The 15,620-nt window shown below is 43.3% G+C and overlaps 1 protein-coding gene across 4 annotated transcripts in view; it reads left to right on the top strand.

Moving 5' to 3' along the window:
• ENTHD1 (ENTH domain containing 1) overlaps window positions 1-13,810 on the top strand; it is a 43,406-nt gene extending 29,596 nt beyond the window's left edge. For 3 of the 4 annotated variants that reach the window (XM_087722514.1, XM_087722512.1, XM_014051792.2), the window contains 2 exons: window positions 3,175-3,621; window positions 13,015-13,810. In XM_087722514.1, the coding sequence (XP_087578640.1) occupies window positions 3,175-3,621; window positions 13,015-13,622 (1,055 nt within the window). In that variant the 3' untranslated portion in view covers window positions 13,623-13,810. The remainder of the gene's footprint in view (window positions 1-3,174; window positions 3,622-13,014) is intronic. The other variant, XM_087722513.1, reaches the window with a different exon arrangement.
• Window positions 13,811-15,620: the final 1,810 nt, after the last annotated feature.

The raw sequence follows: 15,620 nt of genomic DNA, 5'->3' as shown, positions 1-15,620 counted from the left end.
AATACCAGGCTGCGAATTGACGGACAGGACTTGATTGTTTTCAAGGAAATACCATCCCAAATGTTAAGAGCCAGGAGAGACTATGCTTTTTTAGTTAAAGAACTCAGAAATCGTCAAATACAGTACAGATGGGATGCGCCATTTGGTATTATAATTACATTCGGTGAGCAAAAATATCGTCTCAACTCTGTATGGGAAGCCCGAGATTTTTATTATAAGACCCTAAAGGCGGGACATCCTGAACCACCTGGACCCGGAGAAAGACAAAGAGAAGGATAAGAGAAACAACAAAACACACAATCACAAGACAGGAAGTATCGCTTTCCCCTCCCGGAAGAGCAGAGGACCAGAGAACAAGGACCTAGCCATGCTCCTAGACGAATGGAAAATAAGGTGGATTGCAGCAACATCTATGATTATCAGCCATTGATTAAGGAGATATCTACGAAACCATTATAAAAGAGAAAGTAAATATTTTGCTATATCAAACAGCTCAAAAACGACATAACTTTTTTGTAAGAAAATTATATTAAATTAACTGATCCAAAATATTTGCTTAACTTTGAACTTGGCCAATATTTTGTGACTTTTGTTTTGCATAAAATGGTATACTTGTATACCGATGAAGAGACATTTAGGCTGAAAGAACTGATGCTGATCTCTTTGGAAGATATATTGTATGGGATCTAAAAAGACTTGATGGATAATTTCGAATTTTTATATAAATTACTGATGATTTACTTTCCAGGGTGAGGAGGGCGGAGATCGTGGTGATTTTCCTGGATCGCGGCCCAGTTCGGATGGAGTTGGGAGGTGTGGTGTAGACGGCAGGGTAGTAGAGGTCGAATGAGAGCTTATTTTGAGATGGAAACTTTATTGATGTTTGTAAAAATTGTTATCTGAATATACTGTTTGGAAGGATACATCCAGGGAGCTTGCAGGAGATTTAGGCGGAGCATATATGAGAGGAGTACGGATGAATATAAAACATATGTATGTGTATGTATATGTGTGTGTATATATATATATATGTGTGTGTGTATGTGTATATATATGTATATGGATACAGACAGAGGCAGGGACGAGAAGAGCTGGAAGAGGAAATCGAGAGAAGAATTCGAGATGTGTTTAAATTGTGTCATAGAGGAAGGAGGCATAAAAGGGATAAATTAAGGGTTTAACAGACAGATATTTAGATAAAGAGATAAGGCCTCTAGCTAGAGAAGAATTCTACTTGGTTAACTTACTTGGTTTTAACATAGTCTGAAAACCTGCAAGTAATTAATTAATTGAGATTAGGACTGTTCAACTTTTTGTAGTGATAAGAAGCTGAGCTCAAAGCAGAGAGTTTATTGACTTTTTTTTCTTTCTTATTCTTCTTTTCTTTTACTCTTTTTTTTTCTTTTAACTTTTAACTTACTTGGTTTTAATATACTCCAGGCTGTGTTTGATAAAAAGTTATACCGGGTATGGGATCTGGGAAGTCGGAAGGGGGGAAGGGAGGGGGGATCATAGGGGGGGAGGGGGGAGGGGGAAATATAGTTTATGTCAATTTTTAAAACAATAAGAACGCACTTGTATACTGTTGCTTTTTTCTTTCTGTTAATTTTAGTATAAAATAAGAAGCCGAATACATTGATGAATAGTACAAATACACCGAAGTGAGGAGTAGAGGGAAAGAAGAGGGAGGGGCAGAGAGGGAGTGAGAGGGGAATGGAGGGAGGGTGAGGTGGAAGGGAGGGGGAGAAAGGAATGTTAGAGGGAGAGGGGAAGTAGAAGAGGGGAATGTTGAAGGGGAGAAAGGAAAGTTGGAGGGGGGAGAAAGAAAGGGTGTATGGAGGGTTGAAGCATTATGTTGATTTTGTATTTTGGAATATAAGAAGAGTTATGTTTATTGCTTAATGTTATATGGCTTTAATCTTGCACAGTATATATGTGATTATATAAAATGAAAATGAATAAAATATTTTAAAATGAGAATTATCTATTTAACTGTTGTCAATGGGCTTTATTTATTTATGTACTGTATATGGAAAGAGAGAAAAATAATAAAATTAAGAGAGAGAGAGCGGGGGAGGGGAGACACTTAAACTTTTTTAAAAATGTGGTAGACAAAGTGAAAAAGAATTCCATTAAATAGCCTGAGGTATTTTGTAGCTTTTGAAATCTTTAATAAAGCTATTCTGTCAACATTTTGATTTCTTAAATAATGGACCAGTGTGTCAAGATTTTTTTACAGCTAAAGTCTGCAGTCTTTTAGTTCTTGGGCCAGCATCCCACAAACCATAAGAAAGATATGCTTATTCCCCCTGACTTAGAAAAAGATTTTAAATTTTAAATGAAAAACCCTGACAGTATAATAGTTTCCTACCTTTGATATTTTTTCTCTGGTAGAAAAATGCATGCATCTATGAACAAGTCAAATATTTTGAATCCACACCAGGGGTTTTCAACCTTTCTGTTCTTTAAATGAAGATTTGATGGTATATTCACCTTTTCCTACAAGTTGCCTTCCTTCTGTTTATATGACGGTTTGCCAATGACATAACAGGATTGGCACTCCTTATAATTTCAATAAAGTAGTAATAGATAGCTAACAAGAATGATAAAACCATAGAGATCATATAGATAACTTAATGATTGGTATATGCCCTTCTATCTTTGAAATAGCAAATTGATTAATTTTTTATAGATTTTAAAACTTGAAGATAAAATAACTGGTTTCTGTCTTTCTTTAAACATGCCTTCAAATTTGCACAATTACTCTGTTTTAAAACCCAAATTAGTTGGACTGCAATTGTGTAAAAAATGGGTTTATACCAGTTTCTTATGTCTATATTGTGTTTATAAGTGTGAAGAAATTGTTGCAACCTGACTATTTCATCTAATATCATTATAAATTTAGTCACTTAGTCATCATTATAAAGATTCTTCTTAAAAACTTTTCACTGCACAAATAAGCATAGTCATTTTCTTTTATCTGCAACATGTGTGAACTTTTATTTTGTTTTCTATTGTTTTTGTTACTATTATCAAGCTTTATTTTAAGTCACCATATAACTTGGCAGTAAGGAAAATCTAGGTAATTAAAATTCAGGGGAAAGGGCGGCATACAAATGAAATAAATGAAAATGAATGAAATGAAAATGATTAACCACCGATTTCTAATTCCAGGTATTGTTTTGAATCCATCAGAAAGAAATCCGCTCCCTTTGCAAAAGTGGGATTCAGGCAGAAAATCGAATAATTCGGTTGTTTCCAGAGTTATGCCAAAATCTTCTCCAAAGAGGCCATCAAGCATAAATAGTCATCAAGCTGCCACAACTTTGCTTGATCTTTGGTCATCCAGTCCAGAGGAGTTTGTCACTATTAACAAACAGCAAGTCCCCAAGTTTGATTTGGCTTGTTGTCATACCAAGGCCTCTGTTGAGACCATTTATAAGTCTCCCACCTTTCAAACCTTTGATCCTCTAGGAACCCCTATGACAAACACCCTGAAAGCCTCTCCAGCAACTCAGCAGTACTGTGGGCCTAATGTAGCTAGGTTACGAAACCTCTACTTTTTAACACCAAGCATTGTAGAGGCAGTTGGCTTGAGTGGTGATCCTGCCCCCAGACCAGGTGAGTTTTTCATTTCCATGTTTAAATATGGTGTTTTTGGCTCCCAGTCTTGCTTTAAGTTTTCCAAAACTGTCATGCTTTTTAAATAATACTAGAAAGCAGAGGAAAATTTTCTTACTAAGTGGCACACTTGTTAAGTGCAATGTCATGTGATGTCAATTCTGGTTGTGGTTGTTAAGCAAATCACCAGTGGTTTTTAGGCATATCACAAATGCACAACTTGCGACTTCATGCTGGCTTCTCCTTGAACTTTGCTTGTCAGAAACCTGTGTAAGTTGCAAACAGCAATTGTGTGATCACAGATGCTGCAACTGTCATTAATGTGTGCTGTTGTCAAGCATCGAACTACCTCTAGTTAGTTTTTTTTGTTTTAGTGGTCTCCAGCTAAGAATTCCTTTCAGTAGCAAAAATGAGCTACAATACCACAAATGGACAACTTGTAAGTTACCAAAATCTGGAGTACCATGTCAACACACAGGTATAGAAAATTGCTGACATTTTATGGTCATCTGAATTTTTGCAGAACAGTTCTAGTACCATTTTCAGCTACATTATAGATGAGATTTTTTTAAAAAAGTTCTTGAGTATTGCTGATGTAGTGGGAAACCTAAAATCAGATCTTTCAGAGCTAGGATTCATTTGGCCGTGTTTTCTAAATTTCTGTTCCTCTATCAGCTTGTGAATAGTGGGACATAATTATGAGTAACACATTGACATTACTTGAGCACCTATGACTTGAGGAAGGTCTTAGTAATAATACAGGTGAAACTCAAAAAATTAGAATATCGTGCAAAAGTTCATTTATTTCAATAATGCAATTTAAAAGGTGAAACTAATATATGAGATAGACTCATTACATGCAAAGCAAGATAGTTCAAGCCTTGATTTGTCATAATTGTGATGATTATGGTTTACAGCTCATGAAAATCCCAAATCCACAATCTCAGAAAATTAGAATATTACATGCAATCAATAAAACAAGGATTGTACATAGAACAATATCGGATCTCTGAAAAGTTTAGTTTTATTATTAGTAGTTTTATTAGAATTTGTAGGCCGCCCTTTTCCCTGAGGGGACTCAGGGCGGCTCACATAAAACTGGGAAGGGGGGGATACAAACAACAAGATAGAGACATATAATAAAATGGTAGGCAACATACATTCATCATTCGGGAGGGGTAACTATCCTTATCCCCAGGCCTGACGGGCGAGCCAGTTCTTCAAGGCTATGCGGAAGGCTTGGACGGTGGAGAGGGTACGAATCTCCACAGGGAGCTCGTTCCAAAGGGCCGGGGCTACTGCTGAGAAGGCCCTCCTCCTTGTGGTTGCCAGCCGACACTGGCTGGCCGATGGAATACGGAGGAGGCCTAGTCTATGGGATCTTATTGGTCGCAGGGATGTAATTGGCAGAAGGCGGTCTCTCAAATATCCAGATCCACTGCCATGTAGGGCTTTATGGGTGATTAGTAGCACCTTGAAGCGCATCCGGAGATCGACAGGCAGCCAGCGCAGCTCGCGGAGGATAGGTGTTATGCGGGTGAAACGAGGTGCACCCGCGATCACTCGCGCGGCTGCGTTCTGCACTAGCTGAAGTCGCCGGATGCTCTTCAAGGGCAGCCCCATGTAGAGCACATTGCAGTATTCCAGCCTGGAGATCACAAGGGCCCGAGTGACTGTTGTGAGAGCCTCCCGATTCAGGTAGGGTCGCAACTGGCGCACCAGGCGAACCTGGGCGAATGCCCCCCTGGTCACAGCCGTTAGGTGGTAGTCAAATGACAGCTGCGGATCCAGGAGGACTCCCAAGTTGCGAACCCTCTCTGAGGGGTGTAAAATTTGACCCCCCAGCCTGAGTGATGGAATATTAGTCAAATCTTTGGGAGGAAAACACAACAGCCACTCGGTCTTTTCTGGGTTGAGCACAAGCTTGTTAACCCTCATCCAGTCCATAACGGCCTCAAGACCCCGGCTCATCACATCTACCGCTTCATTGAGTTGGCACGGGGCGGACAGATACAATTGAGTATCGTCCGCATATTGATGGTATCTAATCCCGTGCCTGCGGATGATCTCTCCCAGCGGTTTCATGTAGATGTTGAATAGTAGGGGGGATAAGACCGAACCCTGAGGCACCCCATAATTTAGGGGCCTAGGGGACGATCTCTGCCCCCCCACTAACACCGACTGCGACCTGTCCGAGAGGTAGGAGGAGAACCACCGTAGCACGGTGCCTCCCACTCCCACCTCCCGCAGTCGTCGCAGAAGGATACCATGGTCGATGGTATCGAAAGCCGCTGAGAGGTCAAGGAGGACCAGGATGGAGGGATGTCCTTCATCTCTGGCTCTCCAGAGATCATCAATCAATGCGACCAAAGCGGTTTCTGTGCTGTAACCGGGTCTGAAGCCTGACTGGAAGGGGTCTAGGTAGTTTGCTTCCTCCAAGGACCGTTGGAGCTGGAAGGCCACCACCTTCTCAACAACCTTCCCCAAGAAGGGAAGGTTGGAGACAGGGCGATAGCTATTAAGGACAGCTGGATCCAAGGATGGTTTCTTCAGGAGGGGTCTCACCACCGCCGCTTTCAGTGCGGCGGGGAAGTTCCCCTCCTGAAGGGAGGCGGTCACAACCACCTGGATCCAGCCTCGTGTCACCTCACTGCAGTTCGTGACCAGCCATGAGGGACACGGATCCAGAACACAGGTGGAGGTACTTACAGCTCTCATGGCCTTGTCCACATCCCCGGGGGTAACATCCTGAAACTCAACCCAGAGCTGTTCTACTTGGTCCCCCTGTGTCTCGGCTGGAACTGCGGGGGTGGAGTCCAAGTCCGACCGAAACCGAGCAATTTTGTCCGCTAAGAATTGGGCATACTCTTCAGCTCTGCCCTGCAAGGGTTCCCCCGCCTCCCTTTTGTTCAGTAGGGAGCGGGTTATCCTAAACAGGGCGGCTGGACGGGACTCAGCGGATGCAACCAGGGTGGCTATGTGAGATCTTTTTGCTGCCCTAAGTGCCCTGGTGTATTCCCTGGTGCAGGTGGTTACCATTGCTCGGTTCGATTCGGACTTATCGGACCTCCAACGGTGCTCTAGGCATCTCCTCCGGCGCTTCATCTCCCGGAGTTCCTCGGTGAACCAAGGGGGTCTCCGGGATCCGCTGCCTCGGAGGAGCCGCAGTGGCGCAATCCGGTCGAGGGCCTCCGACGCTGCCGAGTGCCACGCAGCAGCCAGAGTCTCCACCGGACTGTGGGCGAGAGTGTCAGGAATAACCCCAAGCTCTGTCTGGAACCTTGACGGCTCCATAAGGCGCCTGGGGCGGAACCACCTGGTCGGTTCCTCCTCCCTACAGTGGGGGTTTGGCCTCCGGAAGTCGAGCCTCAGTAGGCAGTGGTCTGACCACGACAGGGGTATGATGTCGCTCCCCCTCAGACCAAGATCACAAATCCACTGCTCCGAGAGAAATACAAGGTCAAGCATGTGTCCCGCTGAATGGGTTGGGCCTCGAATTACTTGGGTCAAGCCCATGGCTGTCATGGAAGCCATGAACTCCTGCGCCCCATCAGAGTTTTCACCGAGCGACGGCAAATTGAAGTCCCCCAGGACCATCAACCTAGGGAACTCAATTGCCAGCTCGGCTACCGACTCGAGGAGCGAGGGGAGGGCTGCTGCAACGCTGTTGGGAGGCAGGTACGCTAGCAGCAGACCCACTTGACCCTTGAGGTCCAACTTTAACAGCAAAGACTCACACCCGACAATCTCCGGAGCAGGGACCCTACGAGGAACTAACGACTCCCGGATAACGGCGGCCACACCCCCACCCCTTCCCTGGGCTCTTGGCTGATGCAGCACCTGAAATCCTTCTGGGCACAGCTCTACAAGGGGGACTCCTCCCTCTGGGCCCAGCCAGGTTTCAGTAATACATGCCAGGTCTGCCCTCTCGTCTAAAATTAAGTCCCGGACGAGAGGAGCTTTATGAACAACAGACCTGGCATTTAGCGACAACAGCCTGAGACCAGGGTCCTGACTACTCACGCCATCTGGTCTTGGAGTGGGACTCCTAGGGCCGGAAGGCGGGATCTCTGCAATGTAGCGAACCCTCCTTCCCCGGTAATGGCCTGCCCTAAAGTCCCCGCCGTATCTGCCCCTCCCTGTTACGACCGCAATACCCTGACCCTCTCCTGTGTCTCTGGTCCCCTCAACCACCCCCATAGCCCCCGCCACTCCCGGCAGGTCCTCCGAATCATACATACTCAAACACTCCCCCAAACAGTCCCCACGTAATAGTTAAAAAACACAGAAAATACAACAATAATGGCAATAAAAAGTGGGATCATTCGTTCAGTTACATACATACCCCTAGCATATCCCATACAAAGTAAGAAGAGAAGAGGTAGAGAAAAGGAAGAAAAAGATAGATTGCGCAGTTGATTAGGGTGCGAGTCCAGGCAGAGCCAGGTGGCTCTCAGTAATCGAGATGGTTAGAATAGTTACGATAATTAGCATCCAGTTATGGTCCAGAGAAGGTATATAGGGGCGTAACTCGTGTCCCCCTCTTCTACAGGTCTGAATAGGTCCAAAGAGTCCGGAACAATTAAGGAAAGCAGGGGGCCTTCTTCCACAAGCGCTGTCCCAGATAGAGTCCCAGGGATAGTGGCAGGAGATAGTGTTGATAATGTTTAAAGCCAGATGGGACTGAGCTAGCGGGTCTGAAAGTCCAGAATCCGCAACCAGAGGTGGCCAGCAGTTAAAATGCCACAGTAGGGGGGCGTCAGATGGCAGGTGGAAAACGTAGGAGAAAGCCTCACCGCAACAAGGGAGGGCAAAGAGTAGAATGCGTCCAGAGGGCCACTTGACCGAGCAGGGGCGAAGGAGAAAGGAGGCAATGCTGGGAGGGAAGTGAGGCTGAATAGTAAAGGGAGCCGTCCGGAGGGGCCGATGCAACGTCAGGAAAAACCGCCCATCCAATCTGCTCAGTCCCCACACTAATTCAGTTCGTCCTCTCTCCCTCCGGAGCAATAGTGATCTTACGAAGCCCCAGTGAGGCAGCTCAATAAGCAGGATGAAATCGCCTAGGTCGCCGAAAAACGCCACAGTTGCAACAGACGTGGCGCCGCCCCCCCACCGAGTAATGCAGGCAGCTCGCGGCACACAGACCACCAAAGTTGTGCAGTCCGGGGTCGCCCAGAGGCGGCGACCCCCGCAAAGGTCTGGGCTGGTTCAGTTGGTTCTCTCTCCCTTTCAAGCCAGATGAAATCGCCTAGGGCGCTGGGAGACGCCGACATAACGCCGCCGCCTCCCACCGCCGGACAACGCAGGCCGCTCACAGCAGGCAAAACAGACCTCCGAAGTTGTGCAGTCCGGGGTCGCCCAGAAGCGGCGACCCCCGCCAAGGTCTGGGCTCCTCGGGTCCCCCGAATTCCGGACATCCCCAGGACCCTCCTCGAGGCTCGAAGTTGTTCAGTTTTAGGCTTTTTTTCAGCGTTTGCTCGCCTCGTCAGACCGGAGCAGAACGCCTGGGCGCCATCTTCCAGTCTCGCACATGCGCAAGTATAAGCATGCATATGTACTCAGTACTTGGTTTGGGCCCCTTTTGCAGCAATTACTGCCTCAATGTGGCGTAGCATGGAAGCTATCAGCCTGATTCTCTATGGGGTTCAGGTCAGGCGAGTTTGCTGGCCAATCAAGCACAGTAATCCCACAGTCATTGAACCAGGTTTTGGTGCTTTTGGCAGTGTGGGCAGGTACCAAGTCCTGCTGCAAAATGAAGTCAGCATCCCCATAAAGCTTGTCTGCTGAAGAAAGCATGAACTGCTCCAAAATCTTCTGGTAGACGGCTGTGTTGACCCTGGACTTAATGAAGCACAGTGGACCAACATCAGCAGATGACATGGCTCCCCAAATCAACACAGACTGTGGAAACTTCACACTGGACTTCAAGCATCTTGCAGTGTGTGCCTCTCCATTCTTCCTCCATACTTTGGGTCCTTGGTTTCCAAATGAGATGCAAAAGTTGCTCTCATCAGAAAAGAGGACTTTGGATCACTGAGCAACAGACCAGGTCTGTTTTTCTTTAGCCCAGGTAAGACACTTCTGACGTTTGTTGTTCAGGAGCGGCTTGACAAGAGGAATATGACATTTGAAGCCGATGTCCAGGATCCGTCTGTGTGTGGTGGCCCTTGATGCACTGACTCCAGCCTCAGTCCACTCCTTGTGAAAGTCCCCAACACTTTTGAATGGCCTTTTCCTGACAATCCTCTCCAGGCTGCAGTCATCCCTGCTTGTGCACCTTTTTCTTCCACACTTTTCCCTTCCACATAACTTTCTATTAATGTCCTTTGATACAGCACTTTGGAAACATCCAACTTCTTTTGCAATTACCTTTTGAGGCTTTCCCTCCTTATGGAGGGTGTCAGTGATGGTTTTCTGCACAACTGTCAGGTCAATAGTCTTTCCCATGCTTGTGATTCCTACTGAACCAGATTAAGAGACCATTTAAAGACTCAGGAACCCTTTGCAGGTGTTATAGCTTAATCAGTTGATTACAGTGGGATACTTTGAGCCAAGAATATTGCACCTTTTCACAATATTCTAATTTTCTGAGATTGTGGATTTGGGGTTTTCATGAACTGTAAGCCATAATCATCATAATTATGACAAATCATGGCCTGAACTATCTTGCTTTGCATGTAATGAGTCTATCTCATATACTAGTTTCACCTTTTAAGTTGCATTACTGAAATAAATGAACTTTTGCACGATATTGTAATTTTTCGAGTTTCCCCTGTAGTAGGATACTACCATAACTTTTCAAAGAGTGGTTTTAGGAGTAGGTAGTTGTGAATTGAGTCATCTTCCTTGTGTAGTGGATGAACTAATATCTTAGTTAAATGATAATTTCAATCATTCCATATAATGTTTATATATACCGTATTTTCACGACCAAAAGCCGCACCGGATTAAAAGCCGCAGTATCAATTAACGTTAATTTTTTAAACTTTTTCCACATATAAAGCGCACCGGGTTATAAGCCACGCTCAGAGACCCGGCTCCCCTTGGTTCCTCATCGAATCACGTGCGCAGGTTGCAACTGGAACTCCGTCTGCCCGAGTTGGTGCATTTTCTGGCTTGGGACGCTCCGGCGGCTTCTTCGGGAGGCAGCCCGCCGGCTTCGGCGAAGGCTGGGACGGAGAGCGCAGCGACCTGTGCAAAGTACTTTCGCCCCCACGCCGGCCCCCCTCACCGCGTGCCGGCCTTTGGGGATGAAGGGGCAGGACTTCCCGGGCGGAAGGCATGCCTGGCTCTGCAGCTCCAGCCCCAGCACCTTTCGGCCAAGCCTCTCCCGCCAGGTGGCCGCCTTCCTCCGCTGAGCGGCCCCGCGCAGCCTCGCCACCCCGGGAGATCGCCAGCGCGGGGGCCTGGGGCGCCGCGGCCAGGGAAGCCGAACCGGGCGGCGGCGGCGCTCCGGTCGCTCTGTCCTCTCCGCCTCCCGCGCGCCCTTGACCGGCAGCGCAGAGCCGGCTGGGGCGCGCAGCGGAGTTAGGCAGGGCGACTGCCGGGGCGGATGGGGTGCTCGGCGCCGGCAAATCCTGAAGGGCTGCGCCGGTCTGCCGTCCCTTCTTGCGGCGGCGGGGGTGACGGAACAGCCCAGTCTATAGGGGCTGGGAGCTGGGTGGCTCTCTGCTCGCCCCCCGGTCTCCGACTGAGAAAGTAGCGAGGTTGAAGGGAGAGACCCGAGGGACGTGTGCATGCTTGTGAGCTTCAAGTTTGAGCGTCGGGAGGGAGAGATTTTCGATCTTTTTTCACATATAAAGCGCACTGGGTTATAAGCCGCACTGACGGTTTTTGATCAAATTTTAGGATTTTCAGTGCGGCTTATAGTCGTGAAAATACGGTAATTGTTTTTAATTCTGTTTTTATTTTGGGTAGTACAGGGATTAATGATATACTGTATAGATGGTGTATAAAATAACTCTTAAATCTTATTTTTAAGGGAGGGAACCATAAGAGTCCTGTTTTCTTTGACAGAATTCAGTATTGATCCTTGGTGACCAGATAAGCAGATTTTCTCCATGATGGTCTGTCCCTACCTTGGACTTTGAAATCTTCCAATAATGCTCTCACCATCACAATAACTGAGTTCATCCACCTTTGGTCCTCCTTTTTCCTCCCATCTTTCCCACCAGTAAAGCCTTCTCCAGAGAGAAGACTTTAATGCATAATGTCTCCAAAACAAGCGTATTTGACCTTCTTGATATGTACCTTGAGTGAGAACTCTTGGTTGATTTATTCAATTATCCATTTGTTTGATTTCTTAGCTGTCCAATGTGTTCTCAGTAGTCTTCTTAAAGTAAGCTCAAAAGAGTCAATATTCTTCCTATCTGGCTTCTTCAAAGTCACCTTGTTCACATTATTTTGAACTTTATAGGGACAGATACATCATGTCACCTGAATATCTTTTCAAAGGACATCTTGGCTGCTTTTTCATGTGCTAGTTGGCAGTCTATTTCCTGACTGCTTGTTCCTTGTTTACTCTTGATGGTTGATTCTCAAAGTCAAACCACTTCTATATTTTCAGTGTCAACTCAAAGCAGAATTATTAGGATTTTTAATTAATTTCCCAAAATAATGTTTATTGGTAACAATTTTAACTTCTCTCAGTTGGCAACAATTGTTTATTTGACTTTTGATATAGTAATAAATTGTAAAGCATGGAACATCATTTGGAGGAGATGTAGGAGTATTAGTTGTTCACTTTACAAGTTTAACACAATATTCAAAGCCTTCTTACTCTCCCACCTCTTTCATTGATTTCAATCTCTAAAGTGACCCAGGTGCATCTTTGCATATGGGAGGTAGAAGAATTTTAAATAGGGATTGGATATCATTGCAGAGCCTGATCACTTCCAGGCATTTTATAGCCAATATATTGCTGTTTCAAAAGAAATTCCCAGGTAGTTTCTTCAATTTACCTGTTCAATAATACAAATAGATATGCCCCTTGCATCTCAAGATTATCCACTGAGGATAAAAAATATAAAGATATAATATGGAATTTGGAATATTTATATTTTAAATTCCATATTTTATTGTTTTAACTTAATCGTGTGGTCCTTGGTGCTTTCTGAGCTTGGTTGTTTTCTTGCAGATGTTTCATTATCCAAACTAGGAAACATCATCTACCAAGCTCAGAGAGCACCAAGGACCCCTAATTTCAACACTGAGCTATAAATATTCTTCTTTATTGGTAGATTGGTAGATTAACTGTGTTATTTTATATAGTGTATTGTAAATTAAGGCACTTAGATCTATAATTAATATAACATAAAGAAGTGTTAAATATGAATACATAATTTTGGCAAACAATGATCTTTTTTGTATCAATGTATATGTCTATTTTTTTAGATTCTGCCAGCTCCATCAAAACAACTTCTTCATTTTCTACTTTCTCCATCTCATCCCCAGAATCAGCCGTACCAAACAACACCCCTCAGCCCTATTCTGTTGCACCCCATGGACCCTACTTGCCTTCACCACATAAATTACCTTCTGTTTTCATTGAAGAGCTCAAGGAACGGATTGCACATTCTTTTTCTCCTTGCCCTGTGTCTGATATAGATGACAGTGCTAGCATTTTAAGTCTACTATCTGATAATTCAAAATGTTCTGTTGAGAAAAATGATAGCTTTAGGAGCAGAACCTGTCATGCTGCTGGTGAAAGCTGGGCAAACAATTTAGTGGAGGAAGTATTTGCTGGATCTAATCCTGTACCTCCAGCCACAAATCTTCCTCCTGACCCAGATATTTTTCCTTTGAGTGCTGAGGAAAAAAATATGACCATTTTGGAAGAAATAAAAAATGCTGTTTGTGGACTAAGAGGGGACTTCTGCTGTGTGGCACAGGAGTTACGTACTATAGGTAGTGAATTGGCAAATATGGTAGTTTCCGTTCAAAATATGAACCAATTTTTTGTAGCTCCCCAAACTGCTAAAGATGACCATACGAAAATATAGAACTCAAACTGGCTCACAAGATGTATAAGATGTTATATATTCTATTTTTCTAATGTGCTTGACATATTTTGAAGTTTACTTGCACAAAAGTAAATGTCTTTATATATGTATATATATATCTACACACACACACTAATATATGTACCTATTATATTTTTGCTGTGGAAAATAAATTGTGATTTACATCTTATTTGTTTACATGGTTTTCATTTTCAAAAAATAACTCCTTGGATATATATCGAAAGTAGTCTAAAACAAGACATTCATCTTTTTCTGTATGAATGTCTCTAAGTGTTCTTCAACGGAGTAATTAGGATTATTTAGACTGAGCAGTCATTAATATCCTAAGCACTACCTTTCTGTTATGCCCCACATATAAATGGTTGTACAAGGTTATGAGATTTATTTGATCCTGCCTGCCTGCCTGCTTGCCTGCCTGCCTGCCTATCATTTATCATCTATCTATCTATCATCTGTCTATCATCTGTCTATCATCTATAATCTACCCATCTGCTTAAACGATTTATATGGCCATTTAGTTGCCTTCATTTAATTCTCTATTTTTACTATGTGTTTTTTTATTCCTTATTGTTACAGTCAGTTGCATTTGTTGCTTAGAGTCATTGTATGAAATGAATGACAATATAAATGGATATATAATTAATGGATTACAAATGAATTAATAATCAACTAATATATCTTGTTTGGACCCAAATGAAGCAATCCATGGAACTTGCTGTCCATCCTCTAGATTACTCCCTTTGCTATCTCAGCAAGGTGAAAATGTATGTTTTCACAGTTAGTCAGTTGCCTTGAAAATCCTTTGAAAAGGTCTCAAGGAAGTCTGTGTCTATATAAACCATTCTCTCCCCCCAAAAAAGATAATAAAAGCATATTATTTCTCAGCATCCTCACAATGTTGATCTATCTGCTGCTAGCCCAATAGATACCATGCATAATTAGAGTAACCAAGTGGAATGTGAAGTGGGAAAGACAGTTTCTTTGGAAATTGCTGTTTTATATCCAATTTTTGAAAGAAAGGGGATTGGGAGAAGTAAGGCTGATTAAGAGCTCTCCAGTATGAATAGAACTTTACTGCTATATTGGCATGGTGATTTAAATCCACGAAGGATAAAATCAGAACAATAAACCTGCAAAAGCTGTAAAGGAAATTGAAAGGTCAACCTGAAGTGATCTTACTTGTACTCATCTCACTGGAACATTCCCTTAAGAAAATGAAAAAGTATTTTTGAATGTCCCAACAGGCTTTTAACTCCAACAATAGTAAAGGAGGAGGAGGAATCACAATGCAAAAATACTTCTATGTATGGTCATGTAAAGGTGCATGCATGACCTTTTTGAAATAAGAAAACTCTCTGATTTCAATGTTCTATTCCCCCCTCAAAAAAAATACATTTAACAGTTAATTTTAGGGAAATCATATTATTAATATGAACAGCATTTGAACATGTAGCTATGCTATCTTGATTGAGATTTTAGCACTAGCTTCCGAGTCTTGGTTTATATTCTTATATATATTTGCAGAACATCAAACATTATTTTTGAAATATCACTTTTTCCATTAAAGGACATAAATGACTTTTGTAAAATGGAATATATCTTTTGCATTCTTAACTTGAAATACATTTTGTACATGAGAGCATTTTTCAGAGTTCAAAGTAAGCTGTCTGCTTAGTTGGTTGGGATTGCAATCATGTTTTAGGAATCATTAGAAATTTACAAATGAGTAACAATCAGACAAATATATATTTGGATGTGAAAAGTGTACATTATAATGTTATATTTGGTTAAAAATATTTTAACCATGGATTAAAGGCAACTTTGTTTCTGATTCAACTCTGCCAGCTATTTGTATAATGTGTAGTCTCATTAACTTTTCAGAGGCAATGTAAAGTATATTATGAATGTTTATCATTAATTGAGTGTTGCTTGTCAGTTGCTTGCATGAATGTTTATTTACTTCTAAATAGCATCATC

Source organism: Thamnophis sirtalis, unplaced genomic scaffold (assembly GCF_051295495.1).
Source record: "Thamnophis sirtalis isolate CommonGarterSnake01/CBP01778 unplaced genomic scaffold, rThaSir2_p1.2 scaffold_9, whole genome shotgun sequence".
In the NCBI taxonomy this organism is placed as follows: Eukaryota; Metazoa; Chordata; class Lepidosauria; order Squamata; family Natricidae; genus Thamnophis; species Thamnophis sirtalis.
This window is presented reverse-complemented; position numbering and strand designations above follow the sequence as displayed.